Consider the following 17524-nt stretch of genomic DNA (forward strand, 5'->3'; position numbering starts at 1 on the left):
CTTCTGTGAGGAGACATGCGTGAATGGGCGTACCTTCATTGAAGGTTGTGCGTCAGGGACGGCAACTCGGCATGTAAAAATCTACTGCCAATCATTAGCGGACTGGAGTTCGGTTGTGGTGACCCCTAACTGGAAAAAGCCGAAAGACACAACAACAACATTATTAGAAAGTGAAAAACTGTAGAAATATATCTTATTCAGCTCAGATATAGGTTCATAGGTTCATAGGTTCATACTAGGCTATCTGCCCGAGGGCATTTACAAGCCTAGCCCATAGTTTTGTTGCTTGTTACTTTACCCTTTATGGGGTAACTATACCCATTATTTTGTATTTTGCTGTTGAGCAGTTGAGCAGAGGTAATCCCTGGGGTATATCTCATTCTCCATCCATCCATCCATTGGTCAAGATTTCTCTGAACAAGGCTAGCGAGGGCCTCCCTCTATATATTTATTTTTTCCACAGCATAATAAAGTCTTGAGTGATGAATCTCTCCCCCTCCAGCACCTATTAATAGCCGTAATAAGTCTCCGCCTTGCCTCTCTCCTCCCTTGTGGCTCTTTTTGAGGTGAATTTTTTTTTATCAAAATCTGGGTTTGTATGTTAGGGCAAGGTCACCTCTGAGCAAGCGGTAAGCAACTGAATAGAGCTGTTGGCTCATCAGTCGGGCAGCATACAGATGAGTGAGACCCTTCTTTTTTTTTGAGTGACTTTTTGGCTTCCCTCCAGCTGCTGCTGTTCGGGTCAGATACATTGCATATATACTGGGTCAGATCATTCATGATGGCGAGGATGAGTGAATCATTGGTCTGATGAGGTGATGAGTAGATGAGAAACTGATGTCTCCAAGGGCAATGTAGGAAGGTCTCTTCATAACTTTAGCTAAGTATGTAGAATATCTTCCTACTTACTTTATACTATGGGGTCCCTGATGAAGGTCCCTTACTTCTTCTTCTTCTTCTGTGCCTGCTTACTTTTTCTGGTACTTGGGGGATTGTTTGTTTTTCCCTTTTAGGTAAGGGTTTGTTTTTTTAGGCTTTGGCTTTTTGGCCAGGCCATGGCTCTGGCACCAGTTATCCGCTTCGTTATCCATCTTTCTGTAGAGTGTCTTTCATGCCCTTTCTTTGTCATTCATCTGCAAACTTTGTTTGTCCTTTGTAGTCAGCTGTGCTTGCTCTTCCAAACGCTTGTCCTGTGAAAAGGTGATGCCTAAAAAGTAGATGCCAAACACAATTGATTTGGTACTGACAGGTTTGAGTCTGACATTGCGCCAGCAACTCTGACCCCTATGGTTCTGTACTCAGCCACCCTGTATGGGTTCTGTCCTCAACCAGATTGGGACCCATCTTGTGATGTTTAAGTGTTAATCAAGTAGCTTGATGTTTCAGCTTGAAGATCAATGGGGTAGGTAGAAGCTGGCCAACTGTCAAGGACTCATGCATGGCATGCCACAATTTCAAAAAGGGCTTTGGGTATTATCTGAAAAGTCAAAAAGACAAAGAGCCAAAGATGGATGGATCCAAGCTTTCCAAAGATGGCAAATCTGGTTGTCTTCTATGTCTTTGTTGGCTGTGTTTATTAGGTTGTAGGTAAGGCTTGTCAAGGGGTAAGGGGGGATAAGTAAGGCCAGGGTCGGTGGAGGCCGTTGGCACAGTGTGGTAAGTGCAGTGACAGGCACAGTCCTATGTGTGAAATATGTGACAAATGGAGAAATACATCATTTCAGTACAACTGCAGACATCAAGATTTTAAACATAAGCTGGATATCTTAAAGAATCACAGTCACTGATACCCTATCAGAATATACAGTATGCCAGAAGAATTGTGAGTAAGGTAAAACTTCTAGAATATGTGGAACATATCTCCTATGAAATAGCAATTGTAAAACATCTCAGTCCTTGTGATATCATCTGTGTGCTTTGCTTTTTAACTTTACGAGTCAATATTTCAGAAGAAATACCACAGAAAGACCACCGTTATTTGGTTTGCAGCATGAAATGCGTCAAAAAAGAAAAATAACTATGGAATGGCAGCTAGCCTCTAACTCTGGATGAATAAAAATAAATAAATAAATAAATAAAAAAGTCCAAAAAAGAACCCAGTTGATAAAAAGCTCTGCGAATAATAGTAAAAATAAATGAATGCCCATAAATTCGCACAGCAAACACAGGCTAAGAAAACAAGTCACCTCGATGTAAAATCTAAAGTATAATTTAATGAAGGATAAGCTCTTTCACAAACAGTGTTGCTTCATCAGATCATTACATTCAAAAATATTCCACAATTATATATCATTCATATCAACGCAAATCAACCAATAACAACAAAATCCATCCTGCTTCACCAGGTAACAGAACCATTCAGGCATTAACCTTTTAATTACCACATTGTAGCATCATTCCAAATATTCAGCAAGCATTCTAAACATATATACATACACATATACTAAAACTTTACTGCCCCTAATCAGCATAGATTCAATAAATAAAACCAAAAGACAAAGACCTATCTTAAAATATGCTCCATTAAATATATGTATGAATATAAAAAGAAAAATATACAAAAACCTATCTGTGTGTGTGTATAGCAATTACTTCCTTAACCTGAGGGCTGCTAAGGTGGGTTTAATAGAAATATGATCATTTAGCCCTGTACCTGCATGTGCTCTTAACCTAAGGATCCACCTAAGTTCTACCTGTTCTGTCCTGTCCTATTCACTATGTCCCCTTTTCTATCATTCTGCTATATAACCTCCAAGGCCAAAAACGTAAATCTATGTTCATCTCCCATGTTATTCATATGTTTTGCCACAGCACTATATTTCAAGCCTCTACGGGCACAGTATAGGTGATCCCTAACTCCTTCCCTGAATGATGGTTTTCCTACATAGAATGAGGGGCAGGATTCACAGCATGTTAAATAGACCAAATTCTTGGTATTGCAATCGGCACATGCCACCAATCTGTGCTCCTGTAAGCGGGTGTATGAACATATCTGTTTCCTCTATATACTCACAGAACCCACAATTCTCACATTTATGCATTCCACTTGTATTCTCCACTCCATTTGAATTACCTGTTATTTTTGGATAGCATAACCTATGTTTTAATGATTTCTTATTCCTATATCCATACTTGGGTTTCGTCCCAACCAATTTCGCTATCCTAGGATCTGTAAAACATGCCAATACTTCTCAAAAATGTTCCTAAGTGAGTGATCATCACTAGAATAAGTTCGAGTAAATCTCATGCCATCCTGATTCAGTGTTTTCTCTCCCTGTTTCCTACATGGTGATAAAAAGTATGGTCTGTGCCTCGTGTCCCCTTCCCTTCTCACCAACTCCTGTGTCTTCCTTATATCATCTGCCTTATAACCTCTCTGCAGAAACTCAACCCCCATCTGCTCCAAGCCTCTATCAAAATCTGTTTCTTTCATCATTAATTTACTGGTCCTAGCCATTTGCCCTTTCAAAACATTATTAAAGCATGCTTAGGATGCATGCTGGTATGGTGCACATACGTAGGACGAAAACAGTCCTTCCTTATATCATTCTGCTCTATACCCTCCTCCTGGCCTTGGAAGTTATACAGCAGAATGATAGAAAAGGGGACATAGTGAATAGGACAGGACAGAACAGGTAGAACTTAGGTGGATCCTTAGGTTAAGAGCACATGCAGGTACAGGGCTAAATTATCATATTTCTATTAAACCCACCTTAGCAGCCCTCAGGTTAAGGAAGTAATTGCTATACACACACACACAGATAGGATTTTGTATATTTTTCTTTTTATATTTATACATATATTTAATGGAGCATATTTTAAGAGACGTCTTTGTCTTTTGGTTTTATTTATTGAATCTATGCTGATTAGGGGCAGTAAAGTTTTAGTATATGTGTATGTATATATGTTTAGAATGCTTGCTGACTATTTGGAATGATGCTATAATGTGGTAATTAAAAGTTTAATACCTGAATGGTTCTGTTACCTGGTGAAGTAGGCTGCATTTTGTTGTTATTGGTTGATTTGCGTTGATATGAATGATATATAATTGTGGAATATTTTTGAATGTAATGATCTGATGAAGCAACACTGTTTGTGAAAGAGCTTATCTTTCATTAAATTATACTTGGATTTTACATTGAGGTGACTTGTTTTCTTAGCCTGTGTCTGCTCTGCAAAGTTTTGGACATTCAAATAAATTAAAGAGCTCTGATGAACTAGAAGGAAATTTTATTTAGACACTAAAGTGAAAGATCAGCACTTTCATTTACTACAGTAGTTTCTGTCAATGTGTGTCTTAGACTGCTGAGTTCTACATTGCTCATGCTGTTGCAAGAATTATTACCCATTTTTTGAGCTTATAATAACCACTGTTATTGCCATGTAATGTATATCATAGAGAACAGAGTACATTAGTAAAAATAACATACTGTAGAGCTGCAATCGTGTATATGATATCATGTAGTGTATCAGAAGCCTCTTCATTTCTGATGGCATCACAATCATGAATTACAAGTAATAAAAGGCCTGACTGATGACAAACGCCTTCATGACTGGTAAACACTGTCACACAAAAGCTGGTCAGATACTTATACCTCATCACAAAGTGACTGGCAAGGGTACAGTAGAAACAGAATGTTCCAGACAGCTTGTACATATACCCAGACACACACACACACACACACACACACACACACACACACACACACACACACACACACACACACACACACACACACACACACACACACACACAGTCTGGGATTGCTGACTGTCTAATTAGTTCATTTTATTTTTATTTTTGTTTTTGTTTTTCAGGAGACTTGCAAAATCAACATTGCTGCTCATTCCGTTATTTGGAGTTTACTACATAGTTTTTGCTTTCTCTCCACCCCACAGTGTTTTAGCCAAATACCAAATACAGTTTGAGCTGTGTGTGGGCTCATTTCAGGTAAGCTTCTAGGAGTAGTATAATCATGCCACTACAATAGCCACATGGCAACTATACATTTTCAGAAATGGTCAATATTTTTGAACATTAATTTATTATATTTTCAATTTACAGGGCTTGATTGTTGCTGTTCTTTACTGCTTTTTGAACAGTGAGGTAAGAAATCACTAATACTAAAAAGCAAAAAGCTTGTATTAAGACCTTTATGACATAAATGCTTTCTAAGTTATCATGGACCTCTAGATGTCATAAATGTGTTACTGTAGCTCTAAAAAATATGTAATAATAAACATAATGGCTTTGAAAAATCAAAACAGTATTTTGAAATATTCCTAAACTGGTCTAAACATATCTACTATATGCGTTTATATGTCTTGTGTTTGCATATGTGTTGCAGGTTGGTGGGTTGGGGTGGCTGCTTAATACATCCACCCACACCTACACTAATGAGAAGAGCCTGCAGCATTGGTTCAGGGTAATCATTAGCCACCAGAGATATCTCCTTAGCTACATACCTTACCAGCACACAGGGTCAGGAGGGAACCACTAGTCACTAGGGATGTCTCCTTAGCTACATGCCTTACCAGCACACAGGGTCAGGAGGGAACCACTAGTCACTAGGGATGTCTCCTTAGCTACATGCCTTACCAGCACACAGGGTCAGAAGTGAACCACTAGTCACTAGGGGTATCACCTTATCTATGTGCACACAGGGCCAGGGAGCACAGACACAAGGGGTTACTCAGCATAATATGCTTAAAAGAAAGTAAAGACAGCAAGGATTGGGTAGGGGAGGGACTCTAGACACCAGGGAGAACTCTTTTACATCTCGTACCTTTACAGCATGGGGACCACAGGATACCATGGATAACTCAGAAGACATGATATGAATTTGAACACTAGACGCCAGGTATAAGTAGCATGACTTTCCAACCCTGTACCCTACCATCTCCCCCAAGAGGATATTAGACTAGAAAACAACCCCCATGAGACAGGGTTTTCCTGAAAATCTATGGTAACCACTTAAAGCCCTATTCAATGCAACATTTGTATAAGTAATTACTACTACATACCACTGAAAAGTATGGGAAACCCAAATTCTAATTAGGAAACAGGAACATTTATATATGATCTATACTGGGTCTAGTTTGTATGACAGATGAACTATTTAGCATTATATGGTTAAGGGCATAATTTCATTACTTTTTGCTTTACCACTAATCAAGTAACTTGTTGTTTAATCTGACAATACCAAATATTTCATGCTTCACAATCCACAGCCCCCTATTTTAACATCACAATAGTAGAGCCATAAAAAGAGGTATGATAAACACTTTTATGTGTTATGTGTCCACTGATTATACAGGTTTTCTTTATTACTAGCCCTCTTGCTCATAAATGTTTTTCTACCTTGGTATATCCTCAAACATTTATTACCACCCAAAAAAATCTCCTAAATCTGCCATGCTGCTCACTAAGAAGTACATTAGAAGTTCACATACTGCATACAAAATATATGAACACAATCAAAACACCAAAACACTTTAACTCATTTAAAATCAGGCTCCAAGTTCAAATCTATACTTAGTTTAAAAAGAAAAAAAAAGAAAATAATAAAAAAAAAAATGTAGATGGTATTATTCGCAAACATTGTGTGCCATGGAACAGGACTACATAGCTCATGGAATTCTTATACAACAGGGTAACACATTGTACTTGGTCTTACCCCATTATGTAGTGATAACACATTGTACACAGCCTTACTCAGTTGTGTTGGGGTAACACATTGTACACTGCCTTACCCCATTGTATAAACATAGTTCTCCATGCATAGAAAACAAACGCAATTTACTTTCTCCCTCCCCAGACTGCATGCAATTAATAAGCACTACTCCATCTGTGCCTGGTCTGGTCCCAAGGGTAAAACCTATAGAAACCAAACCTAATTTGTAAAGTAAGAGTAGTATTTGTGATTACACTGAACCAGCTTTCATGCTGTTGTTGCTCAGCTACCAGAACTTGAACTATACCAACTCTGAGAGTGGACAAAGTGGGGGGGAGACATATTCCCTTCCCTTACCTCATTACCTGTTAATCTCAGGAAAAGCACACACCTTGACACAAGTTAGCAGTGTCTGTAATTAGAACATAGTCATTGTGTTGTGAGACTCCAACAATCCGCAATCATGGAAAAGTAAATTAACAAAATGCTGCAAAACTGAATTTCAACATAAAATTCCATTGAAAATGTACGTGGCAATTCAGGGGAGAAGTGCTGTGTTTAATTTTAAAAATGCATAAAGAAAGTTAACAAATGAAGATAAGATAGACATGCATTGACTCACAAGGAGAGCAAGGACTGCACATCTGGGATTGAATTCAAAAGCACAGCAACTTAAGCATCCGCTTCAGACACTTGGTCCACATTCACAAAGTCTGTGCACTCTAAAACAGACCACGCTAGTTAGAGAATTTAATTATGTGGAATGTACCTAGAGTTATGCTAGTTATTAAATGTGCTGCATGTGACTTGTGAATGAAACTGTGAAGCTATGGCTGACCTATGCGTCAGTGAGAAATGGTGAAGTTTACCTGTCTCCCATGTTTCCAACATAGTCTTCAAAAGTGCGTAATGCCAAGATTGTCCATTGTTATATAATAAAAAAAATATGCCTTCTGCACTATTATACAATAAAAAATATGTGCGTGACTGCCCGTTAGAAATGAAACTTCTGTAATGAAGTACAAACATGTATTTGTTTGGATAACTGTCTGTGTGTTTGTGTTCTGTGTGTGTTCATTTTCACACTTCATTACAAAATTATCACTTGTAACTGATGTGGCAACCATGCACATATTTTTTTTATTGACCAGATCTATGGGAAATGTAAGTATATCCAGAATACTGCGGCCAAATCTTATCAGCTGCCTCACTCTATGACCATACACATACTATGACTTCATACAAAGGTATTTTGAGGAATACACCCAAAATGCCTCATCTGTATGTAAGGAAGCTGTAAACTTGAACAAATAAAACCTCGTACATATATATCATTATACAATCCTCCCAATGTCCACAGCAAATCATACATGCACTGCCACCAAAACTGTCATTGGATTAAGTCCATAATCACAAAATAACCAGTGTTAAAATTAAATCATAGCAGCATATTTCTCAAAAACCTGCCAGAAAATCATATATTTTTATGAGGAAGAAACCAGAAATATTAGAAAAAATCTGGGCATTCTTTGAAATTCATGACAGTTGAGAGGTGTGCATACCAGACTTCAAAGCTCATAAAGCAGACACTGTGATTTAGTACCCCCCCCCCCAAAGACACACTAGTAATTGGTGACTCCTTGGGATGTAAAAGAAACATTTACCCCAGTGGTCTTTTCAAGAAGTTTGTGATACTATCATGCCTTACTCAAATTTAATGGAACCCTAAACAGGCGAAAATGTTCATATTGGAGTAAGCAATTTAAGAAGGTCATCCCTCCTGGATATAAAACAAATTATCATGCAGTTATTGAACATGCTAGCAAACATTTGCAAAACACATCTGCTTAGTAATTAGCTTGTATGGCAGAGGCATGGGAAGGCAGAATACTTACATTCAGTCAGTGGCTAAGACTTAGTATCCCTGATGGATTCACCAAATGTGGCTGATGGTCTGCTGAATGAGTTCTAACTACCAAACTGAACTGGCTGAATTTTCTTTTCTGTGTAGTTCTGGCTAGCAAGCACTATAGTAACTATGTTTATGTGACTCATTCACTCATTCTCACTCTTCATTGTCATTGTGTGTGTGGCTGCCATGGATCATTCGCACACTCTCACTCTTCTGCCCTCACACTTCACTGTGTGTGTGTGTGGGGGGGGGGATCACTTGCTCGCTCTCACTCTTCACTGGCATTGTGTGTGTGTGTGTGTGTGTGCGCACGCGCGCGCATGTATGTGTGTGTGAAATAGCTTGCTCGCTCACTGTCACTCTTCATGTGTGTGTGTGTGTGTGTGTGTGTGTGTGTGTGTGTGTGTGTGTGTGTGTGTGTGTGTGTGTTTTCACTCACTCGCTCTAAGAAGTAAGAAAGTCAAACCCCACCCTTAAGGACGAAGTTTGACGTGCGTACTTCCGTTTCACTTTTCCATTACACTCCGAGCTCTCCCACCATCCCATAAGAAGTTTCACTTCAAAAGTTATTATTATTCAAAAATTTGCAAGGTGATTGGACAGTCTAGCTTGGTTTGAAATGTTTTTTAACAAATCAGACTAATCATAGTGCTGGTAACCTTACCTGTCAACTGTTCTGAGCTTTGCAGAACATCCTTGATTTTTCCCATATTTTCACCTTCTCCCTCATAAAAGTTTTATTTTCTGGTAAATCACTGAAGATAATAGTCAGTCAATAATACCAGGCATTAATGATTTATACTTCTTGTTCAGAAAATAGACATTGATGGCAAAACCTGTTTTTCTATTAACATTTTAAGTGACTAGGGCTAATATTTAAAATTGCCCTGGATTTTTAGCCCTTTATTCCCTCATTATTTTTGGCTTTCTTAATAATTCTTGACCAAAGAAGTTGAATGATAACCTTGCAGTATTATAAAAAGGTAAAGACAAACTGCTATGGAGAAGTTGCTCTCTTTTCCACCACCTCTCTTGCATTTACTAATGTCCTGTGTGAGAATATAGGCATATGCTCCTTCCCATGCACAGTACATCAGTACCAGGCACAAGCGGTGGAGGAAGACTAAAATGATGTCATACAATGACATAATTTTGAAAGGTAAGAAATGGAACTAATCCACTCCTGTGTGAGTGGATTGCAGGATTTAATCAATCAGGCTTTGCCCTGTTGATCAAACCATACCACCCTTAAGTAAATCCAGTGATACCCACACCCAGTTGCAGATTGTTGCTAAATTATATAACAGCATGCAACCCTGATATCATCCTGTCTGACAAGTAAGTGGCACTGTTCCACATCAGTCATCTACATACCATATACTGACAAGCTCTGTAAGACACATCCGTGTTACTGAAGTGACCTTAGTGCAGCCTTAATCTGTTGTTTATTATTGATTTAAAGTGAGAAGACTGGACAACAAGGGACCCTTTTCAGACATGGACTATAAAGATTATGAAAGATAATTTAGTGCCAGTCCTTGTTTATATGTCACAATGTCATCAATGGCACAAGCCACATCAACAGATTACACAGTAAGGCATGATCATGTTATCTGTGTAGTTCTGTTGTCCAGTAGAACAGCAGCACATGAGACTATCAGAAGTCTGAGATTTTTGTGATGCGACATGGTTCTTAAAATGCTGAACTATGTATCTTTTGTGTGTGTGTGTTCTGCCTTACTAAATTTACCTTTGAGTTGCAGGAACTTGTTTCTTTAACCCCAAATGCATTACTGCCATGCTTAGCAACATGCATCCATTTAAAGGCAGATCAAACTTAGCAATGTATGAGACATTGTTATGGTGCTTTATTAGAGAACGAATGGCTTATGATATGGAGCTGATAATTCACAACATACGTTATGGCCATAATCTGCAATTAAGACTTTTGAAAATAATACATTATTGAATTCTATATTTGCTTCTCCTACTCATACATTTAATGAAAACCCTGTTACAGGGGCCCACAGTATTTTACTGCTATTTTATAGATTTACTTCACTATGTTAATTTCCTATTTTGGCAATTTTGCTATAGTAACAACACTGAAAAACTTACAAAGTAAAGCAGATACTAAAACCGTATTTTAATATGTATTGCTGTTTCAGATAGTGAGTTCTGAAAATATGACTTCAACTTTATTGTAACTGGCAAGAGAACATGCAATCTACTTATGTGGATATCTTCACAAAAGAAAAAAGGAAAACTGAGAAAAATGAATGTATTTTCTTTAGTGACAATACTCAACGAGGTTATACAGTATGCAAGCCAGAGTGTACATTACATAGAGTCTCTTAAATTTCAGTCAGGTCTTCAGCCCGTGGGCAAGAAAGGTAATCAGATAATTTCACTGATAATGTTACATGGGATTCTTGATACACTAATGGGTAAAAAAAGAGAAAGAGTGCACTAACACCCCCCATCACTAACAATATAAAAATAGGCAAGGGATGTTGGTGGTAAACTAGGGTAGAAGGGAAGAGACTGATTTTTGGAAACAGGACAGAGCAGGGAGTACTATGAAGCTGTTACCCACCCCTACATTTCCACTTCATGGTAACAAGGCCTTATAAACAAAACAAGCAAAACAAATAAATCAATAGATACGTATAAAAAGATCTAAACCATTGTTATTAATTATTCATTTATGCCATATTAGAAATGACATAAATGAGAGAAATTTGAGGCTCTTTATGGCACATGAGCAATACATGTAAGGAGTGGGGCACTGACAAACAGATGGGAGGAAGGGGATATTACTATGTATTTACTACTGCTGACAGGGACATGATAACATGGAGATGTTGGAGCTGAATGACAGTACATATTACTATATATTTACTACTGCTGATAGGGACATTATAACATGGAGATGTTGGAATTGAATGACAGTACATATTACTATATATTTAGTACTCCTGATAGGGACATGATAACGTGGAGATATTAGAGTTGATTGACAATATGTATTTTACATATTTACTACTGCTGATAGGGACATGATAACATGGAGATATTGGAGCTGAATGACAGTACATTTTACTATATATTTACTACTGCTGATACAGACATGATAACATGGAGATATTAGAGCTGAATGACACTACATATTCTATATATTTACTAGTAACAGGGCACCACAACAGTGGAAGTGGGAGCTGGTGAGCTTGTGAGCTTGGTGCTTACAGAGTAAGACTCACTGACTGGGTTAGTTATATGTCACTGGAGTCTGAGTAGCCAACTAATGCAACCATGAAAAAGTATAGCATTCTTGACACTGGTAATGAGATTTATTCTTATTTATATGACTCATTTATTTAATCTACCATTTTGGAATAAAAAAGTTGTATGTACTTATTTGTTCTTCATTGATAATCTGTGGTTAACAGTGTTATGAGTTTGTACATACTTTGGATGTCATTATAGCAATTTTCTGATAGGAACATTTTTCCCCTTTTTAAAATATTTTTGCATAGGTTTTAGTGTTGAACTGATTACTTTTATTTTGCATGTTGTATCTTAGTGCTGTAATGGCAAACTTTGTATAAAATCATTATTTTTCATTTGGGACTTTCTGACCTTGTCATTGACTGTGTGCTAGAGGCTATCTCAAGCTGTGCGACAAGCAGAATAGAGAATTATTCTTCAGTCATGTTTGCTGTACTTTGTATATTATACTCAGATAGTCATTCACAGGAATTAAGGAAAGGTAATACCCCATTGTATTGTACATGTTTACTACTGCTGTTCAGTACATGGCAGTGTGCACATCTGCTTGTAAATGATGGAAGATATAGCAAATTTCCAGGCCAATGAATTAAGCTCTAATTTTAGTCCCCTCTTTCATCCAGCCCCCCAGGAAATATCCTCAAACAACCCCCTCCCACTATCACTAGGTTGCAGGCCCTAGATGCACTTTTCTATGGCCAAAAACACTGCATGATTAGCCCAAGTGTCCCAAGATCCCTACTAAATAGCCTAAAATATAGCCTCCAGACAAGCTTTGTGCCATGCAAATGGAGAACTTCAATGGTCATCCCTCTGCACAAGGGTGGGCCATCAATAGACCCTGGGAACTACAGACCCATAAGTCTGACTAGTCTCATATGCAAAGCCATGGAAAGAATTATCATGGGAAAACAATAAATCAAACCCCATTTAGTTTTATCAAGAGCAGATCATGCCTACTCAGCCTGGTGAACTTCTTTGAGAAGGTCATGAAGGAGATGTATTAGTGTAAAATGATGATACTGCCTATCTTAACCTGGTTAAAGCATTTAATACAAAATTCTACTCGGGCATTCTAAACAAAATCACATATATGGACATAAATGCCATGTTACAAGCTGGATAGCCAGCCAGCTCTTGGATAGGACCAAAGAGGTTTGGATAGAGTCCCTCAAGGCTCTATCCTGGGTCTGTTCCTTTTAGGCATCTACTTTTCAGACATCAAGATTAATGCCAAGGGCTTCTAGCCGACCAAGTTTGCAAATGATTGCAGGCTAGGAGCAGTCATAGAATACCCCAAGGCACTAACATCCTACTGGAAGGACTAACACAGACAAATGACTGGTGCCAAAGCCATGGCTTAAAACTCACTATCAATAACTGCATAACAGTATCCTTTGGGAAGTCAGACACCCTTGGAAATTACCTCACCAGAGACACAGTAGAAGCATTAATCAAGGATTTGAGTCTCTATTTATATTGTAACCTGGTTTTCAACTAACATGTGTCTCAGCTTATAAGCATGGGCATGGTACCTTGGTCTAAGGAGGTCATTGTTCCACTGTATTTGGCCCTCATCATTGAATACGGTGCCCCCTTCAGTATGTACCTGACCAGGCACATGCAACAATTGGAACATTCATAGAGGTTCCTCACAAAAAGAACACAGGGTGTAAACAACATCACCTATGCAGATCACTTCAAAACCCTGTCTCTATACTCTGTTTCCTACAGACTTTTGAGAGGTGATCTATTCCTGACATACAAAACAGCCTTGTGTTACACTCTAATAGATGTGTTGTATATTCACAAAATGAATAGTATCAGAAATACTCAATCTAGGGATTTAAACTTTGCTTGTGACATAAACAGGTCGTGTTGGAGGGGCAAGTATGTGTCTCAGAGAATTCCCCTTCATTGGAACAGGCACCTCATCCATGTAAAGCAGAGTTCTTCCCTGACCATATTCAAGAGAAGCCTGGACCAGTAGATGAGAAATTGGAAGTACACCCCGGGTCTAGCACCTATGTCTGTAATGGACAGAGGCAGACTGTAAATGGTTCCCTTGCTTATATATACCCATTAACATAAACTATAAGGTATGTAAACTTGAAGGGTACAACTGGGTACTTGACTAGGCTTAGAAAGGCCCCAGTAGTCATTAGCCTAGTATAAACCTATGAATCTATGAATGTACGAAGGAGCTGAGAGGATGTCATTACGCATGTATTACTGATAAGGGGCACGCAGGTAAAGGCAATGAAATGATAGTATATATTTATTAGTGCTGCTGAGAACATGACAGTTTGGTGTATGAGGGTATTTACATTTATAAAATTGCTGCTCAGTGTGCGGGAGTAATTGTATATTTACCAGCATTTGAAAACATGGCAATGTGGGAGGGATTTTTCATATATCTATATCTATACACACACACATACACACACACGCACACACACACACACACACACACACACACACACACACACACACACACACACACACACACACACACACACACACACGTACATACATATGCACTGCTAGGGACATGACACAGTAAGAGGGAGGTAGGAGGGGTATAATTATGTGCTTACTTTTGCGTCTGATGGTGATCGTGGTAGGGGTGTTATATTTATCAGTGATGTAAAAACAGTTGTAGGTAGCACAGGAGGGGATAAAATGGTGTTCTAAATTTAGAACTGTTGCTGGGTGGAAATACGTAAACTTCTTTTGAAAAAACACATCTACTAACTTTGTTCTCCAGTCCAGAACATGCATATGGGGCCTTGTAATGCCAGCAGGCAATTATGTTAATATATTCTCTGAATGCTGCTTGGTGCAGTTCTTAGAGGACCTTGTCCTACTGTGGTACATAAAGTGAAATGCGTGTTAAAACAAAAAGGGATTCTTTATGAATTCAGTGGCTTAATATTCATGTTATACAGTGTGAATGAATGTTACCACTCTTTGTTTTATGCAACTTACTTTACTTTGTTCTTTACTTCCAGGTTCAAACTGAAATAAAAAGAAAATGGCGAACAATATGCTTAGATCAGTACATAAGAAGAAATTACAGACAGCACAGCTCTTCCATCTCAAGAAATGGTTCTGAAAGTGTAACAATTCACAGAGACTCAAGAATGCATTCTTCTGTGCAAAGTGAGACATCAAGTATATAAAATAATTACCTGAGGTGTACTAATGAAAGTGTAATGCTATATAACTTGTACAAATTATTTTAGAAGTGAAGATGTCTTTATTTTGCCAGCTGAATTTTGAGATTCCTTTGGATTTTCCTTTCTGACTAATTGTTATCGTGAACTGATAATGTTTCAAAATTGTGGCTACAAGATCAGGACAATATTGCTTTAGATGTTTTGAATGCTCCAGGACTGCAAAATGTTTGAAAATGTTCTGTACATTGTAGCAATTTAAGTATGGCCATTTCATATAACTTGTATTTAAAATTTATTTATTGCAATATGGCAATGCTTAGTCAGTTTCAGGTCATAATCTTGAATGCATTTCTGCTAATGCTATGTAGAATGAATTGTATAATATTTTCTTCACATGAAGGAGTATACATATTTAGTGAAAGAAAAAAAAGTCTTGTTTTGGATTGGGCATCCGCCTGTGAAGTGTCATTTATACAACAAAAACTGTAAATTTTTATTTAAATGTTGCAGGTATTTCCCAAAAAAGTCATCTGTTGTGACTCCATCTGAAAAGTTTAACTTACAAATGGCTTTACCTATATGTTACTGAGTATTTTCAAACTAAATGTTAATATTCCATTTCAGTGTTTCTCATTGCTATTGTATTCTATTTTGTTAAATAGTTATATTAGATTTGTAAATGTATAATATTCTGTTAAACAAGTTATTTCTTAATAATACATGCATTGTTTCTAATGTATAAATGGAAGTACAAAGTATGGACTGAAATTTTGCAAAATATATATTTGTAATGTTGCAAAACTGCCTCCAAATACTGGAAATCTGTACTGGTGTATTACTGTCTTATTTTACACAATTCCCATGCAGAAATAGATTATAGTCTGTATGTAAACCTGAGCAGTAGCAAGGGAATGTTCACTGTTGTATTATAATGAAAAGTTATGATACAAATTTTTAGGGCTTCCTTTGCAAAATACATGATCATTAAAAGAAGTTAGTTTGCCTGTCAGCGGAATACAAAACATCACAATATATTGCTCTACATAAATTATATTCCCTATCCAGAAGGTCAGTAATATCTCACCCCTATGAACATGCTACTATGTCTCTAAAGATGAAACTCTGTTGAAGAATCCTCTCCGAAGAAGCTGATATCTGATCTTTTTAACTTGCCTAGAAATAATGCATACCTCACAACTCTCCAGATTGTGACAGAATGTCCAGATTTTTGCCTCAAGTTTTTGGTATGCTCCCATAAAAGTTGTAGTTTTCTGAGAAATCTCTGGGGTGATCTGAGGATTGAAGTCACTAAATAATGGCATACATTTGAGTTTCAGGCTTCATATCATCAGAAAATGCATGCTAACTCAAATCCTGTTATTCTAGCAACTTTCTAAGTTTATAAGAGCACTATTTAAATTTTGTCATATTTTTGGGCCTTTGTCCCACCATTATTTTAGGCTTTGTCCAGATTTCTTGCACAAAGAGCTTGAGAGGTCTGAAACAACTGAATGTGTCTGTTGAACTTTTACAAATAACATTTGTTAACCATATAAAGGGATGACGTAGGAACACAAACTTGATTAAATGAGTTTATAGTTTCATAGATTCATAGGTTGCTAGTAGGCTATAGACTATTTCAAGCCTTTTGAAGTCTAAACCAACTAGATACTCTCTCTGGCTATAATAGACAAGGAGCTAAGTCTAGGGAAAGTTTATTGGTTTCCCATCCAGTCATCCAAAATCAATTTGAAGAGAGTGAGGGACATCCTTTGCTTTACAGAAAGCAGTAGTTTATTCCAGAGGTGGGGATTTTTTTAAGAAAGATATCTGTGATGCCACCAAGTCTTATTTATATTGTAATATGAACTTGTATTAGCATTATTACCGGTTTTGTTGCTAGATAGTACGTCAAGCAAGACTGGGTCATTTACAGCTTTATAGGACAGGTATGGATCACCCCATAGGAAACTATAGGAGACAGAAGGGAGACATAGCTTGTAATACTTGGATAAGATGGTCATCTTATACCTGAGATTTTATAGAAATGAACCAGTGAGATTTTTAAAAGTGGGCTATATGTTTGGATGGGTCCATACCAAGGGAGTCATTGTATTCTCACATTAGAAAATGGCTGAATGGAGGGGAGTGATGACTTTTTTGACAATGACGAGATCTCTTTAGTAATAAGATAGGTAAGAAATAAGGCTTTCTTAGCAACAGTGGATATAGAATTGTCAAAGAAGAGTTTATTATCCACAAGATGCCTAGGTCTCTAATTAAAATGTCTGTCATAAGAGGGGGTATCATTTATGTGGTAGATGTCTGAAAGTTCCCATTTCCCAAACTGTACAATATTATATTTTGGTGTTCAGCTTTAGAGCATGATCTTCACACCATATCAGCCCATTTGGAAAATGGGTTTTCAGTGGTTAATGGTGATTCCAAGTGCACAATCATATACAATCGTG

The 17524-nt window shown here is 37.5% G+C and overlaps 1 protein-coding gene across 1 annotated transcript in view; it reads left to right on the forward strand.

The window, feature by feature from the left end:
• VIPR2 (vasoactive intestinal peptide receptor 2) overlaps nt 1-16363 on the forward strand; it is an 875754-nt gene extending 859391 nt beyond the window's left edge. Inside the window, exons 11-13 of the mRNA XM_044062023.1 lie at nt 4819-4951; nt 5066-5107; nt 14886-16363. Of these exons, the coding sequence (XP_043917958.1) occupies nt 4819-4951; nt 5066-5107; nt 14886-15056 (346 nt within the window). The 3' untranslated portion in view covers nt 15057-16363. The remainder of the gene's footprint in view (nt 1-4818; nt 4952-5065; nt 5108-14885) is intronic.
• Nucleotides 16364-17524: the final 1161 nt, after the last annotated feature.

The sequence above is a fragment of the Protopterus annectens genome, chromosome 2.part1 (assembly GCF_019279795.1).
Source record: "Protopterus annectens isolate FY-2018-M chromosome 2.part1, PAN1.0, whole genome shotgun sequence".
Classification (NCBI taxonomy): domain Eukaryota; kingdom Metazoa; phylum Chordata; order Ceratodontiformes; family Protopteridae; genus Protopterus; species Protopterus annectens.